The sequence below is a fragment of the Motacilla alba genome, chromosome 3 (genome assembly GCF_015832195.1).
Source record: "Motacilla alba alba isolate MOTALB_02 chromosome 3, Motacilla_alba_V1.0_pri, whole genome shotgun sequence".
NCBI classification, from domain to species: Eukaryota; Metazoa; Chordata; class Aves; order Passeriformes; family Motacillidae; genus Motacilla; species Motacilla alba.
The window spans coordinates 44,745,253-44,764,156 of record NC_052018.1 but is presented as its reverse complement, the minus strand read 5'-3'; the positions used below and the strand labels follow the sequence as shown (position 1 = coordinate 44,764,156).

General features: G+C 42.8%; 1 protein-coding gene across 1 annotated transcript in view; it reads left to right on the top strand.

The window, feature by feature from the left end:
* Positions 1–18,109, top strand: part of SCML4 (Scm polycomb group protein like 4) — a 64,915-nt gene extending 46,806 nt beyond the window's left edge. The window contains exons 6-8 of the mRNA XM_038132610.1: positions 4,945–5,217; positions 13,336–13,481; positions 17,799–18,109. Of these exons, the coding sequence (XP_037988538.1) occupies positions 4,945–5,217; positions 13,336–13,481; positions 17,799–17,924 (545 nt within the window). The 3' untranslated portion in view covers positions 17,925–18,109. The remainder of the gene's footprint in view (positions 1–4,944; positions 5,218–13,335; positions 13,482–17,798) is intronic.
* Positions 18,110–18,904: the final 795 nt, after the last annotated feature.

Sequence of the window (18,904 nt, the reverse complement as noted above, 5' to 3'; positions counted from 1 at the left end):
AAAAAGGCTGTCCCTGGCTATGAGAAAGGAGAGGTCTGAGGAAGCTATGATATCATGCTGCTTAAAATATGGAGTTCACATCTGGTCAACCCATTATATACAATATATGGTAGCACTTTAAAAGGTACAGGGAAGGGTCAGAGGGCAAAGCCCATCACTAAATGATATGAGGAATAGGAGACGACACAGAAAAGGAATAGTGGGGGCAGAGAAAAGAAAGACAGAAATAAATCTGTATTGACTGTGAGGAAAAGAAGTTAATGGGGAATTTAATTGAAGCAAATACAAATGATTGAGCATTGCAGGTGGTAAAGTAAAAGGTTATGAAATGACATTAAAGTATTGTCCTAGAAGGAAGGGCAGCTGTCCTGGGAAGCTACTGGTGTGTAAAAGAGGACATCCCTGGCTTGGGGATCGGTGTCCAGCATGATCAGAGCAGGGAGTGTGGGTTTCCAGCAGTGCCCCAGGCAGCCTTCACCCAGATGCAGCCACTTGATGGCCACAACATACGACCTGTTGACTGGGGAAAGGGACTCTGGTCCCACTTCACTGCCCTGATCTTGGGCTGTCCGTCTGGGGGTGAACCCAGAAAAAGGCATGGGAGTATCAGGAAAGGGAAATCTGGATCAATGACAGTGTGAGATGGGTGGAAGGGGAACAGCCTGGGGAGAAAATGGCTATGAAAATCATATGTGTGGGAGGAGGGAAAATAGAAAAGAGAGACAGGGAAATAACTGGCAAAATGGGAAAAGGGTCATGTAGGTGCAGGAAAGCAGGGTTAGAACAAAGTCAATATAGTGGTAATATGGCAGAAAAGAAGTAGGAAGAGGTGACAGGGAAGAACAGAGGGAGAAGCACGGGGTGGGGTGGGGGGGGTATAAGGAAATGAGCCTGAGAGAGGTAAAGGGAGAGAGAGATGTAACATGAGCAGTGATGGGGGAGCAGCAGCAGGTGAGGAAAGTGATACAAGATGTGTTTGGCCTGGGAGCAGAGAGGGCAGAATAGAGTGTCTCTGGAGTGTAGAAGGAGATTTTGTTTGTAGGAGAAATTCTAACAAACTAAGTTTGGGATTTTTTTAAGATGCAGAAGAAAAAGTAAGAGATTAGATCTGCTCAGGAAAAGGTCAGCTAGGGATCATCTTTCCTGTGTATATACTATTCTTCATTTCCTGCTTGACTTGAAATTGATTTTCATTTGCTTTCCTAATGCACAATGAGAGTCAATTCTTTTGTCTTTCTGGAGTGTCTCTATTCCCAGATGCTACCAAAGGCCCAGTGTCTGTCTGCCGCATCCATGTGGCACTCCACAGTGGCAAACGAGTACTGCTGGGGCAAAGAACACAACATTTTACAGAAGTGAGAGACAAAACAAGTGTTTTCCTTCATCCTAATGGAGAACTGAGGTCTAGAGATGACAGATAATCTGGCCAAGGTTGCTCCAGAGGTTTGCAGCAGAGCGGGGATGTTAACTGCAGATTCTCAGGCTCTTTTAACTCTCAGCTGACTGATCTTCAGAATTTTGGCTAGGAATCTTACAGACTGCTACTTTTTAAGAAGCTCAGCTAAAGAAATGCACATTTTTAAATTGGGAAGGCAATTGCTGCTCTTTTTTCCTCTCCTTTGTTGCTTTTTAAGGTGTGCTGGATGTAACAGCCTTGGGCTTTTCAATCCAGCTGCCTGTGGACCACTCATGGAAAGGAAGACTACCAAAGTGGCTTAAGCATCTCAGGGTGGTGAGCAGTTGTAACAGAGACTGCTGTGCTCAGAGCAAAAGCTCGAAGCAGCTTTCTCTTAAATACTGCTTTAAAGTATTGTGTACAAGTTTCTCACTAATATGTGGGACTGACTGCCTACAAAATAAAATATGAAAGTGAGTCAGAATACAGAAGGGCTATGCTACAGATTTATGAACTGTTGCATTTTCAACCCCAATAGAGACTTATATTTTCTTCTATTGTCTCAAAAAAAGTGTTTTTTTCCTAATTGGCCAAAGTGGGATTAGAAGCTGTGAAGGCTATATGCTTTGTAAAGCTTTCTGGGAGCTTAAAAAATGCAGATTTTTTTTTTTTTTTAATGCACTTCATCAGTGGAACCTCAAGTCATGCAGCTTCTCTGTGATGCAAACTAACAGAGAGCTGGGAAAATAGGAACACAAAAGCTTCCACGGGGTGTTTTAGTTTTTGGGCAGTGGGCCACTTGAGATGATCCCTGCTCCCCTCGGTCCCATGAAGACATTAATATGATTTTTCAAATTCCCAGAGCACCTTCCACTGGAGGATGTTTCATGCAGTAAGGAATGGAGGCTCTGGCTTGTTCCATGGCAATAGGCATCATCACTCCCGTTCTGGAGCCCAAAGCAGAGATGTGGAATAAAGTGATCTAGATCAAGAGAAGTTAGGAACAGATCTGACAGAGACTGGCTCCTTGTTGTAGTCTTGTACACAATTCATGGGTGTCCTTCCACAGGGAGATTATTTCTGTACATGTCTTATTTCACACAGACTGTTGAGACAGTCTGACATCCATCAAAAAATCCCTGGTGTCTGCTCAAAAATTTTGGAGTAATTTACATCCATGGCAATAAAAGCTATATGCTGTTTATTTAGCAGGGCTGTTTTAATGTGCTGTTTGTTGTTTTGATAGTCTATGTCTTCTTCATATTGTAATCATATTAAAAGAGCATTCTTTTCCCGGAATAAAGAGGTAATGATTCACAAGAGGCATAATTATTCCATGCAGTGCAGGCAGGATGCTGCAGAAAGAGCCATCTTCTTTATGCATAAGAGGCTTTTATTGCAAGTGTTCTACACAGTAATTAAATTCCTTTGAATGAGGAGGCTTGATTGGATTTTCTTTGGTTTATTGGGAGGAGTTTGAAAAGCAAGGTATTTAGCTCAATCACTATGTAATTTTGGCATCTGTTGGAGGTTAGGGGGAAAGGTTCAGAGTGTCTGATTCCCATTTCTCTTGTGTGTTACATTACCTGAACTCCCTTGAATTCAGTTGGATTACATCCTATCTGTATTTGTATGAGAATCAAGCTCAGAAATTCCTGGCAGAAAGCAGCAGGACACCTGAATGCATGCTGTAAGATCCAAATCATCTAAGGGAAAAAAGCCTTGCTAAAGGAAAGTTACTTGCAATTGCAAAGGCAAATGCCCAAAAGTGAGGAAATTTCACATTTGCAACTTTCCTTCAGATTTGATGTTTGCCTTATGGTGAGTCCAGCCTCGGCCCTGAATGGGACAAAATTTTAAAAGAAGCAATAAAATAGAACAATGTAACAAAAATCTGTGCTGTGGCCTGACACATAAGCCAAGATGATGGTATGGCATAAATCGAGAGTATTTGAGTTGTTGAGATAAATCATGTTCATTTAACATCAACTACTGTACACAGCTGCCAAGTAATGTTGTTTGGGTTTTTTTTTCAAGGAAAAGAGTGAAAATGTAAATTAAAAGGAATTCTCTGTAATATGGAGCCTCAACATCTATTAGCAATGGAGTTTTTGTCTTATGGCATAAATTACAGCATAAATTCTTCTTTTTACTCAATAAGGCTGCATAACACATCAGGAGGAGAGTGTTGCTCAGGCCAGGAAGCTGCTGTGCGACACCATGGGGGAAATTTCACCCTGCTCAGATGTTTCTGGAGGGAGAGTACACATGATGAGCAAAGTGGCCTTTTCAACAGCTCAGAAAAATATCATGGGGCAATGGAAGGCACTTCTCTAAGCTAGGGGCTCCCTGCCTGCCAGGTGTTAACACCCAGTGGGAGTGGGAATCTCTAAAGTGCAGGTTGCCAGCAGGGTTCTGTGAAGGCTGGGATCTCACAGAGGTTTCCAAAGGCTCTGCTTGTATCCCCGTAGTGATACTGGGGCTGGTGATGGGGGGGCTGTTTTGAAGGGAGAATGGTGGGAAAAAGGAGGAGGAAAGCCTGTGGACATCTTTTGTGAAGACAAAAAAAAAAAAAAAAAAGGCAAATAGGAAAGACATGGATACGAGGAAACTGGAGGAAAACAGTGACACAGGCATGGAAGTGTCAGTGACAAACCTGAGCCTAAGTCTGAGGGGAAATGGCAAAAAATACCTGTGTGCTGCAAAACCTGGAGCTGCAAAACCTGGAGCTAGACCTGCCTCCTGCCTGTGTGTTAGACAAGCACAGGGGAGTGTAAGTCTCCAAAATAGGTCTTGAAGTGCAAAATTTGTTTTATTTCCAGGAATCTGAAAAGCAAGGTATTTAGCTCCTACATAGTGTGAAAATTGCAGTCGAGAGGACAGGAACCCTCATAGCAATGGTTTGCAGTTGTCTGCAATGTTGGCACGTTTGAACCTGAGTCAGGTCCAAGTGACTCACACATAACACATAACTGTCCATGAAAAACCTTGGGTGTGCTCATCAGTCATCAAGCCTGTATCCTTGCAGGATACCAGGCCTGATGGATGTCTGCAGCTGAGGATGCTTCTGATTAATTTTGGTAATTGCAGCCAGAAAGCTTTGGTTTATTACCTTCACTCCTTCCTACTGGCTGCCAGGCATTTTGAACCTAACAAACTGCCTGTCTCGTTGTCTTCCTCTGTCTCCTTCCTTTCAATCCTCTGGTCTCGGTGTATTTGAGGAGCATCATGAGTCCAATTGGACCTGGGTTAAGTGGCCCAGGATTTTACAGAAAATAATACTGTAAGCTGACACAGATGACTCATATCAAGCCATGGTTTCTCTCTTGTGACTACTGACTTTGAATGGTTGTGTTTCCCTTCACCGTTTATTAATTCTCATCAAGGATCTCTCCTGGAGCCTGCTGTCTGTACAGAAAGTTGATAACGGAGTTATACTTTGTCACAAAAAAATGGGAATTTTGGCTAAAAAATTTTTTTTTGCAAGGGTTGACTAAAGAAGTTTCTGTTTTACTGATGTATATTTTGTGTCTGGTCTTCCTGAGCAGAGACAGTTGTGCCTGAGGACTACCTGGCTGATGCTCCAAACAGGAAGCAGTACAGTGTGGATCCTGCCGACGCTGCCTTGGGCTCCATGGGCTCCGTGTACACCGTGCGTCAGAGTCCTGCAGATGGACACCCTGCTGGAGGCTCCTCTTCCTCCTGCAGCCATCGTCCTGCCCACATGTCTTCAGGGGGATCCTCATCTACTGGCCTGCGGCATCAGACCTCCAGCCCAACAAGGAATGGGGCCTATCTTGAAGGAAACCACCAAAGAAGTGGTAATGTAACATCTTCCATTTAGCAACGTGGAGCTGTGCTGGAGTCTTAACTCATTCCCAAATTCCCAAGAAAATTAGTAAGGTGGTTCTGTGATGGAATCCATCCAGACCACTCCTGCTTCCATTTAGAAGGGGAAATAATAACCTGTGTAAACACAAAATCAGTCTGTTCACCATAAAGTTGTTGTAAATTACCATTAAGTAAAAAGGTGGAGGTTTTCTAATGCTGTTGTTATGTAAACATATGTATTACATATAATTGTGTGGCAATCACACTTGTTATTATCAGCTCAGATGTAAAGACATTAATATATAAGGCATTCCTCCCAAAAATTTATACTGCCTACAGGTTATTTGAGTGACACCAGCTGTGTACAAGATGTGATGCAGAGCAAACCCAAATATTAGTGCATACCTCAAGGCATTTAGCCAGAGGTTTTGTTTCCTAGCTCCGTGCCCATCCTGCCCCTTTAATTACACATCAAGTCATATTTTGCTTGAAAAAGACTCCTCAACAAAATATATGTTTTTAAAAATCATTCAGCTCATTGCTTAAGGCTCTTTTTTTCTTCAGGAAGCAAAGTCACAAGAAATTTATCTGCAAATTCAAGAAATGCCATGGAAACCACTGCATTCAATGACTCTTCTTCCCTTTCTTTGTATTTTGGTTCAGATACCATTTGCTGGGGCAGTTGCTCTACTCATCCACGACAGTTCCTAGTGGCCATGATTTTATTTCCTCTTGAAATTACCCAAGTTCATCAGATGGGTTAGCTATTTCACTGAACTTCAGTTAACTTGGTTTGCATTTCCCAAATTCTCAGTCAACAGGTCTTTATCAGTAGTGATGCCGACAGTGTCTTCACCCTTTACTAATTATTCAAACTTCATGTATGCATCTTTCATTCTGATGACAGATCTAACAAAGGCGTTGAATGTTTCAGCCATTTTAAAGTCATTAATTTTTCTCTTCCTCATTTATTAATGGAATCTACTGCCACTCCAGTTCTATTTTTTTTAAATCTTGATGTATTTGCAGAAGATTACTAGTTCCCCTAGTCCCTTTGTCTACCATTATCTCATTACACTGTCTTTTGCCCTTGCATTTCCCTTGGAAACTTCAATTGATTCTGCATATTCTTGCTTGGAAGCAATTCCAGAGCCTCTTTCTAGTATCCTTTGCTTAATCTTTACTTAATTCTTTCACATTCCTCACCTCCCCAACATCTGTATTTTTTCTTGTTCCTGAACTTTCACTGTTTAATATTTTAGAACATTATTCTTCCAAAATATGTATTACAAGTATTTACCCCTGCATTTATTTGTTTATCTAAGTTTGCCTTCTTAGATATTCAATACCCACCCAAAACTATCACTGGCTTTGCTATTATTTTTACACATTTGCTTCCCTGGTTTAGCCCTGTGTTAGTCTATTATAGAAGCCACTGATAGTGTTTGGTTCTTGTAATTATCTCATTCTTTACTTACAGAGTCAACTTAAAGCAAAGTGGATAGTACAGAAATACACTGCAAACAGCTTGTAAAAGTTTGTCACTAGGAACTAGTGGCCTTAGTTACAAAGAAAAGCAAATGAAAAGCCATTTTCTTTCAGATCTTGTTCAGTGCCTCTGAGGCTGGCATAATCAGGTGCTGGAAGGACAAGAGGCTCACTGGGCAGAGGATTCATTTACCCCTCTCCCACCACTTCCTTAGAGCCTCCTAGCAGAACTGGGACCTAAGCTTTATAGTTGGCAGCTTTGAGGAGCCAAGATTTAACAATGTTGATACTTACTTGCCTTAAAAATCTTGATCATTCTTCTTGGGATCAGTCATTGTCTCTTTGTAGCACATGGGAAGAGCCAGGGCAGTTCAGAGCAAAGGTCTGTCTGGCCACACAACTTGTCTCCAGCAGGAAACAGCAGCACGCCAAGGAAAGGGGTAAATGCAGAGATGGTTGTGCATCCCACTCTGCCTTCAGAACTTTGTGCCTCAAAGACTTCCTCAATCAGAGGTGGTAGATTCATACATAGTAACCCTTCACAGATTTTTAAACTCTGGATCACTTGGTGGCTTACTGAATACTTTGTGAATTTTCAGAATACACAGAACTTCCGTGTGTAAGAATGTGTTGTGTGGAGAAAACCGTTGGCATCAGGGGACAGAAACTATGTTCAAGGGACTGAAGCTTAAAATCAGAGCTTCTTAAGCTTGTTCAGCTGCATTCCTTTCCCTTTTAGTTTTAGACTTTGAATGTCACTGTTTCCCAATCTTGGCCAATGTTTTGTGAAACCTCCACATGTTGTCGAGCAGGAAGCTAAAACTCTGGAGACACCTCCATCTCTTTTTAGTGACTTCCCACAAAATCTGCAGTCTTTACTAAATGGAAGGCTGAAATAGGGCTCACGTTTTTTTCCAGAACTGAATAAACAAAAAAGTCATTGAGCGGTCATGCAATAGGCTTTACAGGTTGCTGTATTTCTCTGGCTTAAAACCATTAAAAGCACTTTGAGGAGCAAAGAGGGAGAGATTGCTTTTGAACCAGGCATCCATGACATGAGTGCCTCTGAAGCACTCACAAGTGACTTGAGACTGCTACATATACTACCTGGGGTTAACAGAACTCATCCCAAAACAACTTAGAAGTTTTTATGTGGCAATCATTTGACACTTGCATAACCTAGTTCCTCTGAGATTTCTGGGTCATTTGGCCAGCTCAACAGTAAAGGCTTCCTAAACCAGAAATGTATGCAGTGACCATCATTAAAATGGTTTTGGATTCATTTATATTGTTGGGGTTTTCCTAATTTTTAGGCATTTATTAGTCCTGGTATCACCCATTGTAGATTAGGGTCTACCACGGAGGAACATGCAAACCCATACAGGGTTTACTGCCAAGGTCCCTAAGAATCTGTGCATGTGTTTTCATTCTTTCTAGGCTTAATTTATATGTTGCTGAATCATAAGTAAGCAAAGATGAGTAAGTGGAGCATGTCAGTCTCTGTTCTTATCCTCTTCGGTTTGTATACTTATGAGGCAGAGACGGGCTCATTAAAAAGAGGAAGAATTTATCTGTGAAACCTCAAACCAATCCTGTTTATTTATGGATAGTTTTGAAAAATAGCTTGCCTTATTTATCACGTTGGGCAAATATCATGGAAAAAGCCATAATCATAAAACATATCTCAGTGCATAGCAGAACATGTCTTTCAAGCGGAATGGATGAGATTAAACCTCAAAGCTCTCATTAATGCGACCGGAAGCTTGATGCCTAATTCTACTTGATTATGCTAAAAAATTCTGAAAAAAAAGATGCAAAAAAAAAAATCTCATTTCAGAAAGCCAGTTGGGGCTGCAAACAGATAAACATGCACTTTTCTGTCATCATTTGCCAAATTGAAGCTTTTAAATTAGGGAAGGAATAGTCAAGGACATCATAAACCTTTCCAAGCCTGCTTACATAACAGACAAAGCCTTTATCCCAAGTATGAAGAATTGTGTGTTCAACCACAATATAATAACCTTAACCTTGCCCTGTAGCTTGTTATTTTTATGGAGATTTTATTATCCAGTATTAGCAGTTAATTATTATCACCTGAGGGTCTTTGTTAAAGGGGCAGTCCTGCTTATTAGTACACGTATTTTCTGAAAACATTTGGGGGCATGGGAGTTGAAATTTCTCTTTTTCCAAAATAATGCTGCAAGCAGCTCATGGGCGGCAGATCCAGCACCGCCCCAAGGCAAAGGAGCTGCTGACGGCATTGTGAGCCTCAGCACTGTATTCAGCAAATACAGCCTGCCTGCTAATTTTTGAGGACACTTCAGTCTGGAAGTTTCAGTGCTTCCAGCGAGCTGCCTTTTTGTTTTCTACCTCCTACAAAGGAGAGGCAAAGCAAGAAAAGCCCGGATAAATATTTAATGGCGGCGGACACGTCTCATGCAGGTGGATGCCGGGCTGCTGCTGCAGCGGGCGGAGGAGCGCCTGCGATGCTGCATCCCCGCACGGGGCGTGCCATGCTGCCAGCGGGAGCGGCGGCCACTCTGCTGGGACAGGCACTCTGCTGGGACAGGCACTCTGCTGGGACAGGCACTCTGCTAGGACGCGTCCAAGGCGGAGGACACCAGGCAGGCGGTGCCCGACGTGTCCTGCCAGCGCCGGCCAGTGCAAACAGATGTGCTGAGCCCGATCCTCTTTGCAGAGCTCTTTGCTGATCATGGCTTGCCAACACCCTGCCCCGCCCCAAATATCCTATCCGTTCTCCCAGACGCCTGCTTTTCTGATGCATCTCTTCTTCTCCTGCTTGGTGTGCCCTAGATTTTTAGAAAAGTGTCTTAAGCCTTCCTCCTTTCCTTGTTTATAGTGGGGTGTGGTTTGTTTTTCAGAATAATTCCCATTTCTCTTTGAGGGTCTGCTACTTCTGCTTAGTTTCAGTAGACCTGCTACTCCTTATTATCTGCTCCAGTGCAATCAGAGAGAACCTTTTAAAATTTCATTCCCACCCCTTTCCCCTGAGGCAAAGAAATCATTTAGGCCTGCAGCAATATTAAAGTTCATCTGTCACTCCCTTTCCACTCTTATCTATCAATGACTGTACTCCCTCTGGGCTCTGTTTGTTTGCCAAGAACATATTTAGGGAGTCTGTTATTTGTCTTTCCTTCTTTTGCAGGTTTAACTCCATTTTACCATTTTGTTTCCTTGTCATGCCTCTGCAGCCATTTGGCTGTTGGCTCTGTCTCCGTTCTTCTCAGGAGGTTTCAGAGGTTAGAGATGAGTAGCAGGGAAAAGTGTGCGGTGAAAACCCAGACTGAGCCAGGCCACCTCTTTCCCTCAGCTTCACTCAGCTTTTGCCACCGACCTGGTAATTCCAGCTGTCTCTGTGTGGGCAGTGGTCTTGACTGGGATGTCTGGAGACGTTCCCCTGCAGAGGAACCTCTTCACTGTCCTTCCCCAATATCGTTTGAGGCAGGAGGGAAAAGTGCTTCCTTCTGATTACCTAAATTTCCATATCTCATTCCATTAATTTGACAAATTTTTGCCACCTGTCAAAAACAGGAAATTGGATTTGACCTAGATTATGATCTCTAAAAATAATTATTGGTCGCAAGCACTCCCATCTCTTTGTAATCTGAGTATTCATTATCATCTTGATTAATTCTGATGACAGGATGGCATAGGATACCCAGGAGACATGAGACTTCCTCATTTATCTAATTCTTAGGTTAAGTGTGAATACCTTCAGATATGAAAAGAATGTATAGCACTTGCCCTGCCACCATCAAACACTTTTGTGCTTCATATAATCTTTCACCAAAGTGATGCTATTGAAAGAAACCCCATGCCTTTGTGTAGACATGAAATGATCTATTTTCTTTTGTAAATTGAGAAATTACACTCAGATGGGTAAACTACAATGCTAAAAAGCCAAATAAATTAATCAACAAAATAAATTATAAAATATATGGAAAAACAGATTGTTTCCAGACTCGTCAGATAAAACCTGATATTTTGCTGCAAACTGGGGGTATCTCAGTTTTATTAATAACATTTAAAGGTAGCTCCTTTCACACAACTAAATTAACACACCCTAATTCATGAAAAAGCAGCAGAGAATCCAAAACTTGATACTAGGTAGGTACATAAAGACAAAAAAAGTATTTGAAGAATTAGTATTGACATATAATTCTTGTTTGTGTATTATGATATTATACCATCCCTCAGGCATGGATTTGAAAGGGTTATCTTCACCTGCAAGAGTCTGGAAGAGTTCTAGCCATGCAGTCTCTTTAGAAAGGTCATTTATATATTTGTCTTTCAGAAATCACATTTATGCTATTGATTGCTAGATTGCAAAGGAGTGAATAGATTCCCCCTGTCATTTCAACCTTTTCTTTTCATCCCCCTTGCTTTTATTACAGATACTTCCAATACCTGTGAAGGCTCCCAGCTGCACTCAGGGCTCTCTCTCCTTTGCCCTTTCCTGGGCAGGTTGCAGGCAGGAGTCAGTGGGCTGCAGGCTGCCCTTTCTGTTCCTGGTGTAAATCCCAGGCTAAGTCCTCTGAGCTTTCCTTACATTTATACAAATTTAGGGGAAAAAATATTCTCCTCAGTAGTGGCACATTTCCCCTGACCATGTTATGGCAGTAGCAGAGAAACTTCTGCAGTCTTTTGGTCACAGCAAAACCTTTCCTACCTCCCTCTATTTTCTGACTAGATTGTAGAAGCCCGGTCTTTTTCCTGACCTTTGGTTTGAGGTGATGCAGTGCCTGATGCCTCCATACATCAGCTCTCATCCAAACCATTGACAGATCATGAAGGGGAGAAACACCCCTGTGTCTCCAAGACAAGTCTCAGTTCTCCCACTTGTCCCTGACAGAGTTCCTCATTGCTACTGATGATCCAGGGGTTGGCCAAGACTGCCCTGTTCGTTTTGCACTCTCTGTCTTCATTGTGTCATGCCAAAGGCTCCAGATGGTGTCTGTACCATTGTGTATTGCATTTTTTCTGTGAGCAGAGCCCAGGGTCACCTGAGTCCATACAAACACTGGTCCTCGCTGTCTAATTAAAAGGACCTGCGGCTGTTCCTTGTCCTTTGTATCCAGAACAGTGACTGAGCAAATGAGAGTGCAATTATCATGATATTTACATCTCATCTCATTATGAAAACCGTCGACCAGATTTGCACATTCATAGCACTGCTGCTTTCTGGAGTTCATTCTGCGTAACTGCAAATACACCTCGTTACATTATACTGTAAGATGAGCATGGTGGCAAGGGAAAAAGGACAAATATGCACATAAACCCATTATTGGGTGTATATGGGCAGAGTCTCAGCTAATATAAATCACCAGAGCTCTACTGAAGTCAATGGAATGACAACCTACACAAGCCCCGAACCCACCATGCACATTTACTCACATGCACTAGGATTGTGTTTGGAGTCATGTATGGAGCTTCTCACACATCTCATCTGTCTCTGTAAGCTCAGTGTTTCTCTGGAGAGCTCATCCCTTCTCTCCTCAGCAGTTGGGATTGCCTCTTGGCTACTTGGGGCATTTCCAGGCTCTAGTTTAGGTGTCTGTGATCTCCCTGTACGCACACTCTTCTGTTTGATTTCTGGTATTCTGCAGTGTGTACTTGCTTTTCATTTGCACTTCTCTCATTAAAAACTGGGCCTTGACAGGAAGATATGAGCAGATGCGAGCAAGTAACATTTAATGCATCTGTGTGCTGCTGCCTGCTAATGCAAAGTTTGCTTGCTGTGGATATAAACTAATGGAAACAGCTTTCCTGTAACCTAGCACAATATAGTTCTTGTTGTAAAGAAGCAGCATAAGTGGGGGTACAAATTATATTCAGGTGGAGATTGAGATTTATAATTCTGCAGAGACTAAGAATAAAAACATAAATGCACTTTCATTCCAATGTGCCTTTATTCACTTGATTTAAAGCTACAGCAAGCTGAAGTTGCCTTAAATCATCGAGGAGTTATACCATTAAAAAGTCACATGTGCAGTGTTCATCTTCACATGTTTTAGTAACTTCCCAAATTGGCATTCACTTGGGACCATCAGCTTTGTGAGAGACTAAGATTAGGAAGATACGGGCTGAAAACCTTCTGCTAAGCTCTATAAGAAGTATGAATATCTGAATGCAAATTTAAAAACCCTGTTTGCTAAATCCTGATTTTTTTCCTCTAGCCTTCACATTCAATGGCAAACTCCTTTATTTAGTGCTGAAGAACTTTCTCTCCAGGTGCGAGGGTAGTGTCTTGTCTTCTTGAGCCAAGATCCCTGCTGCTGCAGATCAGACAGCAGGGGCAGCTTGGTTTAAGAGCCTGGCAGCTGGCACATTTTTCCTTCCCCAGCAGGGACTTAAGGGTTTCATATTTTTTAATAAAATTCACCAGCTGGGATCATATCTTCCAATAAGCAGTCAGATTGGAAACTTCTGCAAGTCCCCTTTTTTCCCTGTGCCACCATCTCAGGCCAGTACTTGCACTCAGAGGTCCAATGTCCAGGGCTGCAGCAAGGCTGCCAAAGCCCTGCACACTCACAACCCCAAACCAAGGAAATCTCTGGGCGCCATTGTAATGCACTGTCGTGGGCTTTTTGTACCGATAGCCTCAAGTCCTTCACCTGAACGACAAGATGCAGCTCGGCCATCAAGCAAGAATCCTTTGACCTGGACGGTGGATGATGTGGTGTGGTTTGTGAAGGATGCAGACCCTCAAGCTTTAGGCCCTCATGTGGAGCTCTTCAGAAAACACGTATGTAGAAGGCTACCCTTACCACCTCTAGGTAATTTAAGTCACAAGACACAGCCAGCACATGTTACACATAGCCCCTCAGCTGCCTTGGGCTTCCTCAAACCGGTTGAATGCAGGGCCTGGCAAGGAGTTCAGCACCTCTGGGGGGTTTGGCCTAAAGAAATTTCACTTATTCCTTGAGATGGTGGTTAACCACCAGGATGGGCTTTGTGAAAAGGTGGACGATGCCCCAAGCTTGCCAGTGTTAAAGAGGCTTTTGGAAAGTGCCCCTAGTAACACAGTGTCATTTGGTCAGCCCTGAATTGCTCTGGCACTTGGACTGGACCATTGTAGGTCCCTTCCAACTGAAACAGTTCTGTTCTATTCTATTCTATTCTATTCTATTCTATTCTATTCTATTCTATTCTATTCCATTCCATTCCATTCCATTCCATTCCACTCCACTCTGTTTTGTGCTATGTTATGCTACTCTATTCATTTGTACTTCAATGGGGAAACCATAACAGTGTCTTTAGAAAATGTTCACTGTTTGTTCCCAGCTACTCCAGCATAAATTGTTTCTATGCCAAGCTTTAGAGAAAGCACAGAGGATCTGGTGCTCATTTTTCATTGTCAGATTGGCACAAAAAAGCCTCATTTCAATGACAATTTTTTTTTTCACAGGATATATATGATTCTTCTCTGAAGAGCATTTTTTATGTGTCTCTAGATATTTAGCAGGAGAAACCCAAAACACCCAATATTTTAATCTTTTCCCCCTCAGTATTATGTAGCTACACAACCAAATTTAACAGACCTGATGACTCTCTAGAGGATATGATAGTTGCTTTTGTGAGGATAACCCCCAGTGATGGAAATTTTATTATCCTTTATTACTAAAGGGGGAACTTGTCTGATCTGAAGTTTCTTGTTCTGCTGCTGTATATGGACTTGACCAATGTATCTATTAGCATTTGTTGCCTTCTCTGTGTCTCCATAATCAATTCAGTCTGGCTACAAAAAATGGATTTTACCCTAAAAGTTACTTGTTTGTGTTCAGCTGGAGGTCGTAAGTTTTCATGTAAGTGCCTGGACCTAGGTCTAAAGGAGAATTGCTCCCCAGCCCTTAGAGCTGACCAGCACCCCCAGTGCTGCAGAGAGAACAAGAGGGCTTGAACATTCCTTGACCCTATGCCAGCAGAGACAAGTGGGGCTGTGGAGATGCAGACGAGAGCTGAGGGAGGAAAATGGACTTCCTGCTACACTCTGCCTCCAGGATTTCCAGATACAGGAGAGGAGGTGGCTGAGGAGCCGCTGAAAATGAACACAGGCCCTGGTGACTGCTCACCCTAGGAAGGTATTGAGGCATTCTGTAGACAGGTCTGTGGGATGAAAACAACAGCAGGCACAGCAGTGTAGGGCCAAATCTGCAGGTACAGCTTAGGTGCTGGCCTGCTTTTCCTGCCTTCTGCCTTATAAGCTGATAATGAAAGCGTGGCCTATATTGGTCATGTGGGCAAGCAGGCAGATAAACAAGCCACCTTCAGATTTGAAGGAACTTGCTGTAAAATGAGTTTCTGACAATATCAGAAGGGGCTGTGCATCAAGAGAAAATCTTCATGCAAGGGAGTGAGAATTTATATGGTCTGAGGTATACAGGTATATCCCAAAGGGAAAACCCCAACTTAAAGTTTGTATTGTAAATATGGAGAGCGCAAAAGCACTAATTTTGTCGAGTTTCCATTTGTAGCAAAGTATGCTTTTCTGTAGCAGCAGGGCCTGGGAACGCTCCAGGCAGTCATGGGCCAGCTGCACTGGGGAATGCCATGATACTGCAGCTGCTCTGCGACCAAAGAGATCAGGCTAAATTGCCACTAAAGACTGTCCCTGTCATCCTTTGTTGCACACCCAGCACCCATGGGCTCTACTTATCATTGGTTTCCTTGTAAAATATGCCATAGGTGTGAGAACCTGGGTATGATTGCCACACAACTCAATTCAATTACACCTTTGAGTTATATATATCCCTGCAATTTTTCAGCCTTCAAACCTCATCTGGATTAGCACAAAGACCCCAGGGGTGAGAGACAAGTGATTAGTCCATTAACCTCAGCCATATCTTCCTGTATGTTCAATCTTTCTATGGAGCAGGTGCATAATTTACTTAGAAGCACTTACTGTCATTGACAAGGCCCAGCTATCGCCCGAAATAGTTGCTTTGGCAATCAGCTCATCTGAGCTGGGAGAGAGAGGCTGTTGGGACCAGCAGGACGAAAGGAGCTGGAGGATGTATCCTGAACGTGGGCAGTGTGCTTTCCTACTGCGCTACCAGGCCATTTGGGTGTTGACCTCAGAGCCAGCTCTTCCAGCCTGCAGCCCATCTCCTTCACTGTCCCAAAAGGCGCTGCAGGATGTCCTGGCTCTGTCTGCTCTTCCCACCAGGAGCAGAAGCTTTGCTTCTTGCCAAGATACCTGAGGAGCTCTGTCACAGGCAGCTCCTGAGAGTGTCCACCAAAGACTGGGAAAATTCCTACAGCTCCTGTCAGCTGTTCCTGCTCCGTCAGCATGTCTGTGTGCCAAGGACAGCCGAGCTCATCACTGGCAGAGCTCTTGGTCTCATGGAAAGGAGCTGCTGCCCTGGCCAGGGACCTTGCAGCAGCACTGTGTGAGATCCCGTGGAGACTCCATCAGCAGAAAAGACTCGGTAGAAAGATAGGGGGAAAGGAAGGTGGCCTTGATGGCACTGAGTGTTACCAGTTCCAGACCTGGTTCAAAATCTTCTGCTGGGGCTAATGTACATGTGGGAACCACGTTATCAAAGTCTTCTTTCTTAAAATTATTTTTAAAAGGGCTGACACAGTAATACTGTAAAGAAGTCAAGCCAAGAATCTGCACAGGGAAATGGCTAATGTGGGCTATTTAATTAGATATGAATGCTCCCTCTGGCATACTATTGTCATGGAGTTTAATCTTGACCCCTACACAGTAATAATAATGGAAATAATAAAATGCTGAACTCAACATTTAGAAGCAGCTGCCTCCACACCTGACCCTTGACAGTGTTTTTACCCTATGGCACCACAGTTAAAGGAGTTCTTATTTTATTTCTTATGCAAATAGTAATTATATGTAACACTTATTCTTACTTTACATTAGCTTCCTTAAAATAATGGCAAGGAGAGTGGGGAGGTGGAGAGAGTTTCTATTATGGATAGAGTGGGGGTTGCAAAATGAGGAGCATTAATTGATTGAGTTAATCAGAAAGTGACCTTAACTGCTCATCAGATAAATCACCTGGTGAATGGAATAATAATGATCAGGGCAAATTAGGATCCATAGCGTTGCTTAATAAGTAGGCAATGGATCACAGTGGAAAGATCTGACCATCAAAACCATAGAACACAGTGTAGACAGCATTGGTGTGTGTGTATCTGTGTGTGTGTACGCACACATAGCACTTGTGATGTTATAGCTCTGACATTCCAAGTGTTTAAATGTGCTGGAAGCTGTGGGAACGGGCAGATCCACTGACAGAGTCAGGAAAAACCAGACAGGCTTTGTGTCCAAGGAAGAACAGTACAGTTGAAAGCATCTGTGTTCTACAGCCCGTAGTAAAGGAGAGTCTGTTTCTCTGTGGGCTCAGGCTTCTTTTGCAGTAGTACTTCGTAATTTCAAAAGGTTTTCAAGCCAACAGTTCTGGGATAAACAGCTGAGCCTAGTGGCGATTTCCTCCACTTACATGAGGGTTAAATTAAAATTTAGCAAATTTAATAATAAATGCAATTAAATAAGCAATTTACTACTGTCTTGAATCTCAGATAAAACCATATATATGTATATACACATGCATACATACCATATACTTGCATCACTGGTAAGTGTACTGGAGATATGTGAAACACACAGATAGCTGGGGACAAAAATGAAACTGAGAACCAGAGGTGTTCTATTAGCAGTTTAATATGGCTACATCCTTCACTGTCTCCATCATTCATACCTTTCTCTCAAGGCTGACTGGCTTTTCTCAGAATTGCACTTAGAGCAACACTGATTTTTAAAAAATTCTACTTTGAATTGCAAAATAAATTGAAAACTTAAACTAATCTTATAGTTCCTTGAAGAATAAAAAGTAGTGTTTAATTAAACCTTACTTTATGGCTTCCTTCTATCACACCTCAGATTTCAATTTTTTTAATGAAATTTCAAAATGCGTGACATTTCAGGTAGCTCTACCCTCAATGACATGCTGTTTCTAATTCACCTTGTTTAATGTGTCAGGACACAGCACTTAAAGGGGGGTTAGCACATCTTGATTCTCTTCCTCTCTTTTGAAACCAGGAAATTGATGGCAATGCTTTGTTACTGCTGAAAAGCGACATGATCATGAAATACCTGGGGCTGAAATTGGGACCAGCACTGAAACTGTGTTACCACATTGATAAGCTCAAGCAAGCCAAGTTCTAATAATTTCTTGAACAACAGAATCTGAGCTAAATCTAGATGGAAGACTAAAGGTAACATGTTGCCTTACAGAAATGCATTCATTTGCAGATTGCTTTTCCTTCTTTTTTATCAAAGACTTTGTCTTTTTTAACATTTGTGCATTGTCACGTTTTCTTAATCCAACGGGATCTTTTGGGGCTGCTTTGTGTTAATAATTTGCCAAAAAAGTGTATAATTACAACAATTATTTTGTATCATTAATATTATTATGATTATAGTAAGTCCTATTTTTGTAACCAGAAGTGGGAAATCAAAACCAAACACAGCTACAGCATATGCATAGGAGACAAACCGAGAGTCCCTCACTTGCCTCTGAGGAGTAATCGCTGACCTGCATTGCCTGGGCACCAGCTCCACTCTCCATGCTCTACCCTGAAAAGGGCTGGAAAAGTGCAGCCTTTGGTCACCTTTTGTCCGATGGAAACTGCCCCGTGTCTTGCACTACCCGGAAAACTTGAATTATTCACTTAATTAAAAAAAACAAAACAAAACAAAACAAAAAAAACCCCAACCAAACAAGAACAAAGAAAAGGGGGTAAAAAAAGAAGAAATAATTTTTAAAAAGAGGGAGGGGAAGGCTTTTCCCCAGCTGAAGTGCTTTATCCCGCTAGAGGGAGCAGCCCTAGCAGCCTTGCGGCTGGAGCTCTGTGCTGCGGCGCTGCGCGTCTGGTGAGCTTTGACCGTCACGAGTCTCCTCTGGAACACGTCCATAAACACCGCCGAGGAATCGCGGGCTCCCAGCAGGATGCTCCCGCCGCCGTTCACGGATAATTCATTCGAGAAGAGCCCGAAAGCAGAGTGTTTCTGGCAGGATGTTTCCCGTCAGGCCGCGGAGGGGGCGGGTGGCTCCCGCGGTGTCTGGCGCGCACAGCTGTCAGCCGCGCTCCCGGAGCCGCCTCAGTCTGGCGTACGCTTTGCGCCACTCCAGGAAAAATCTCAAT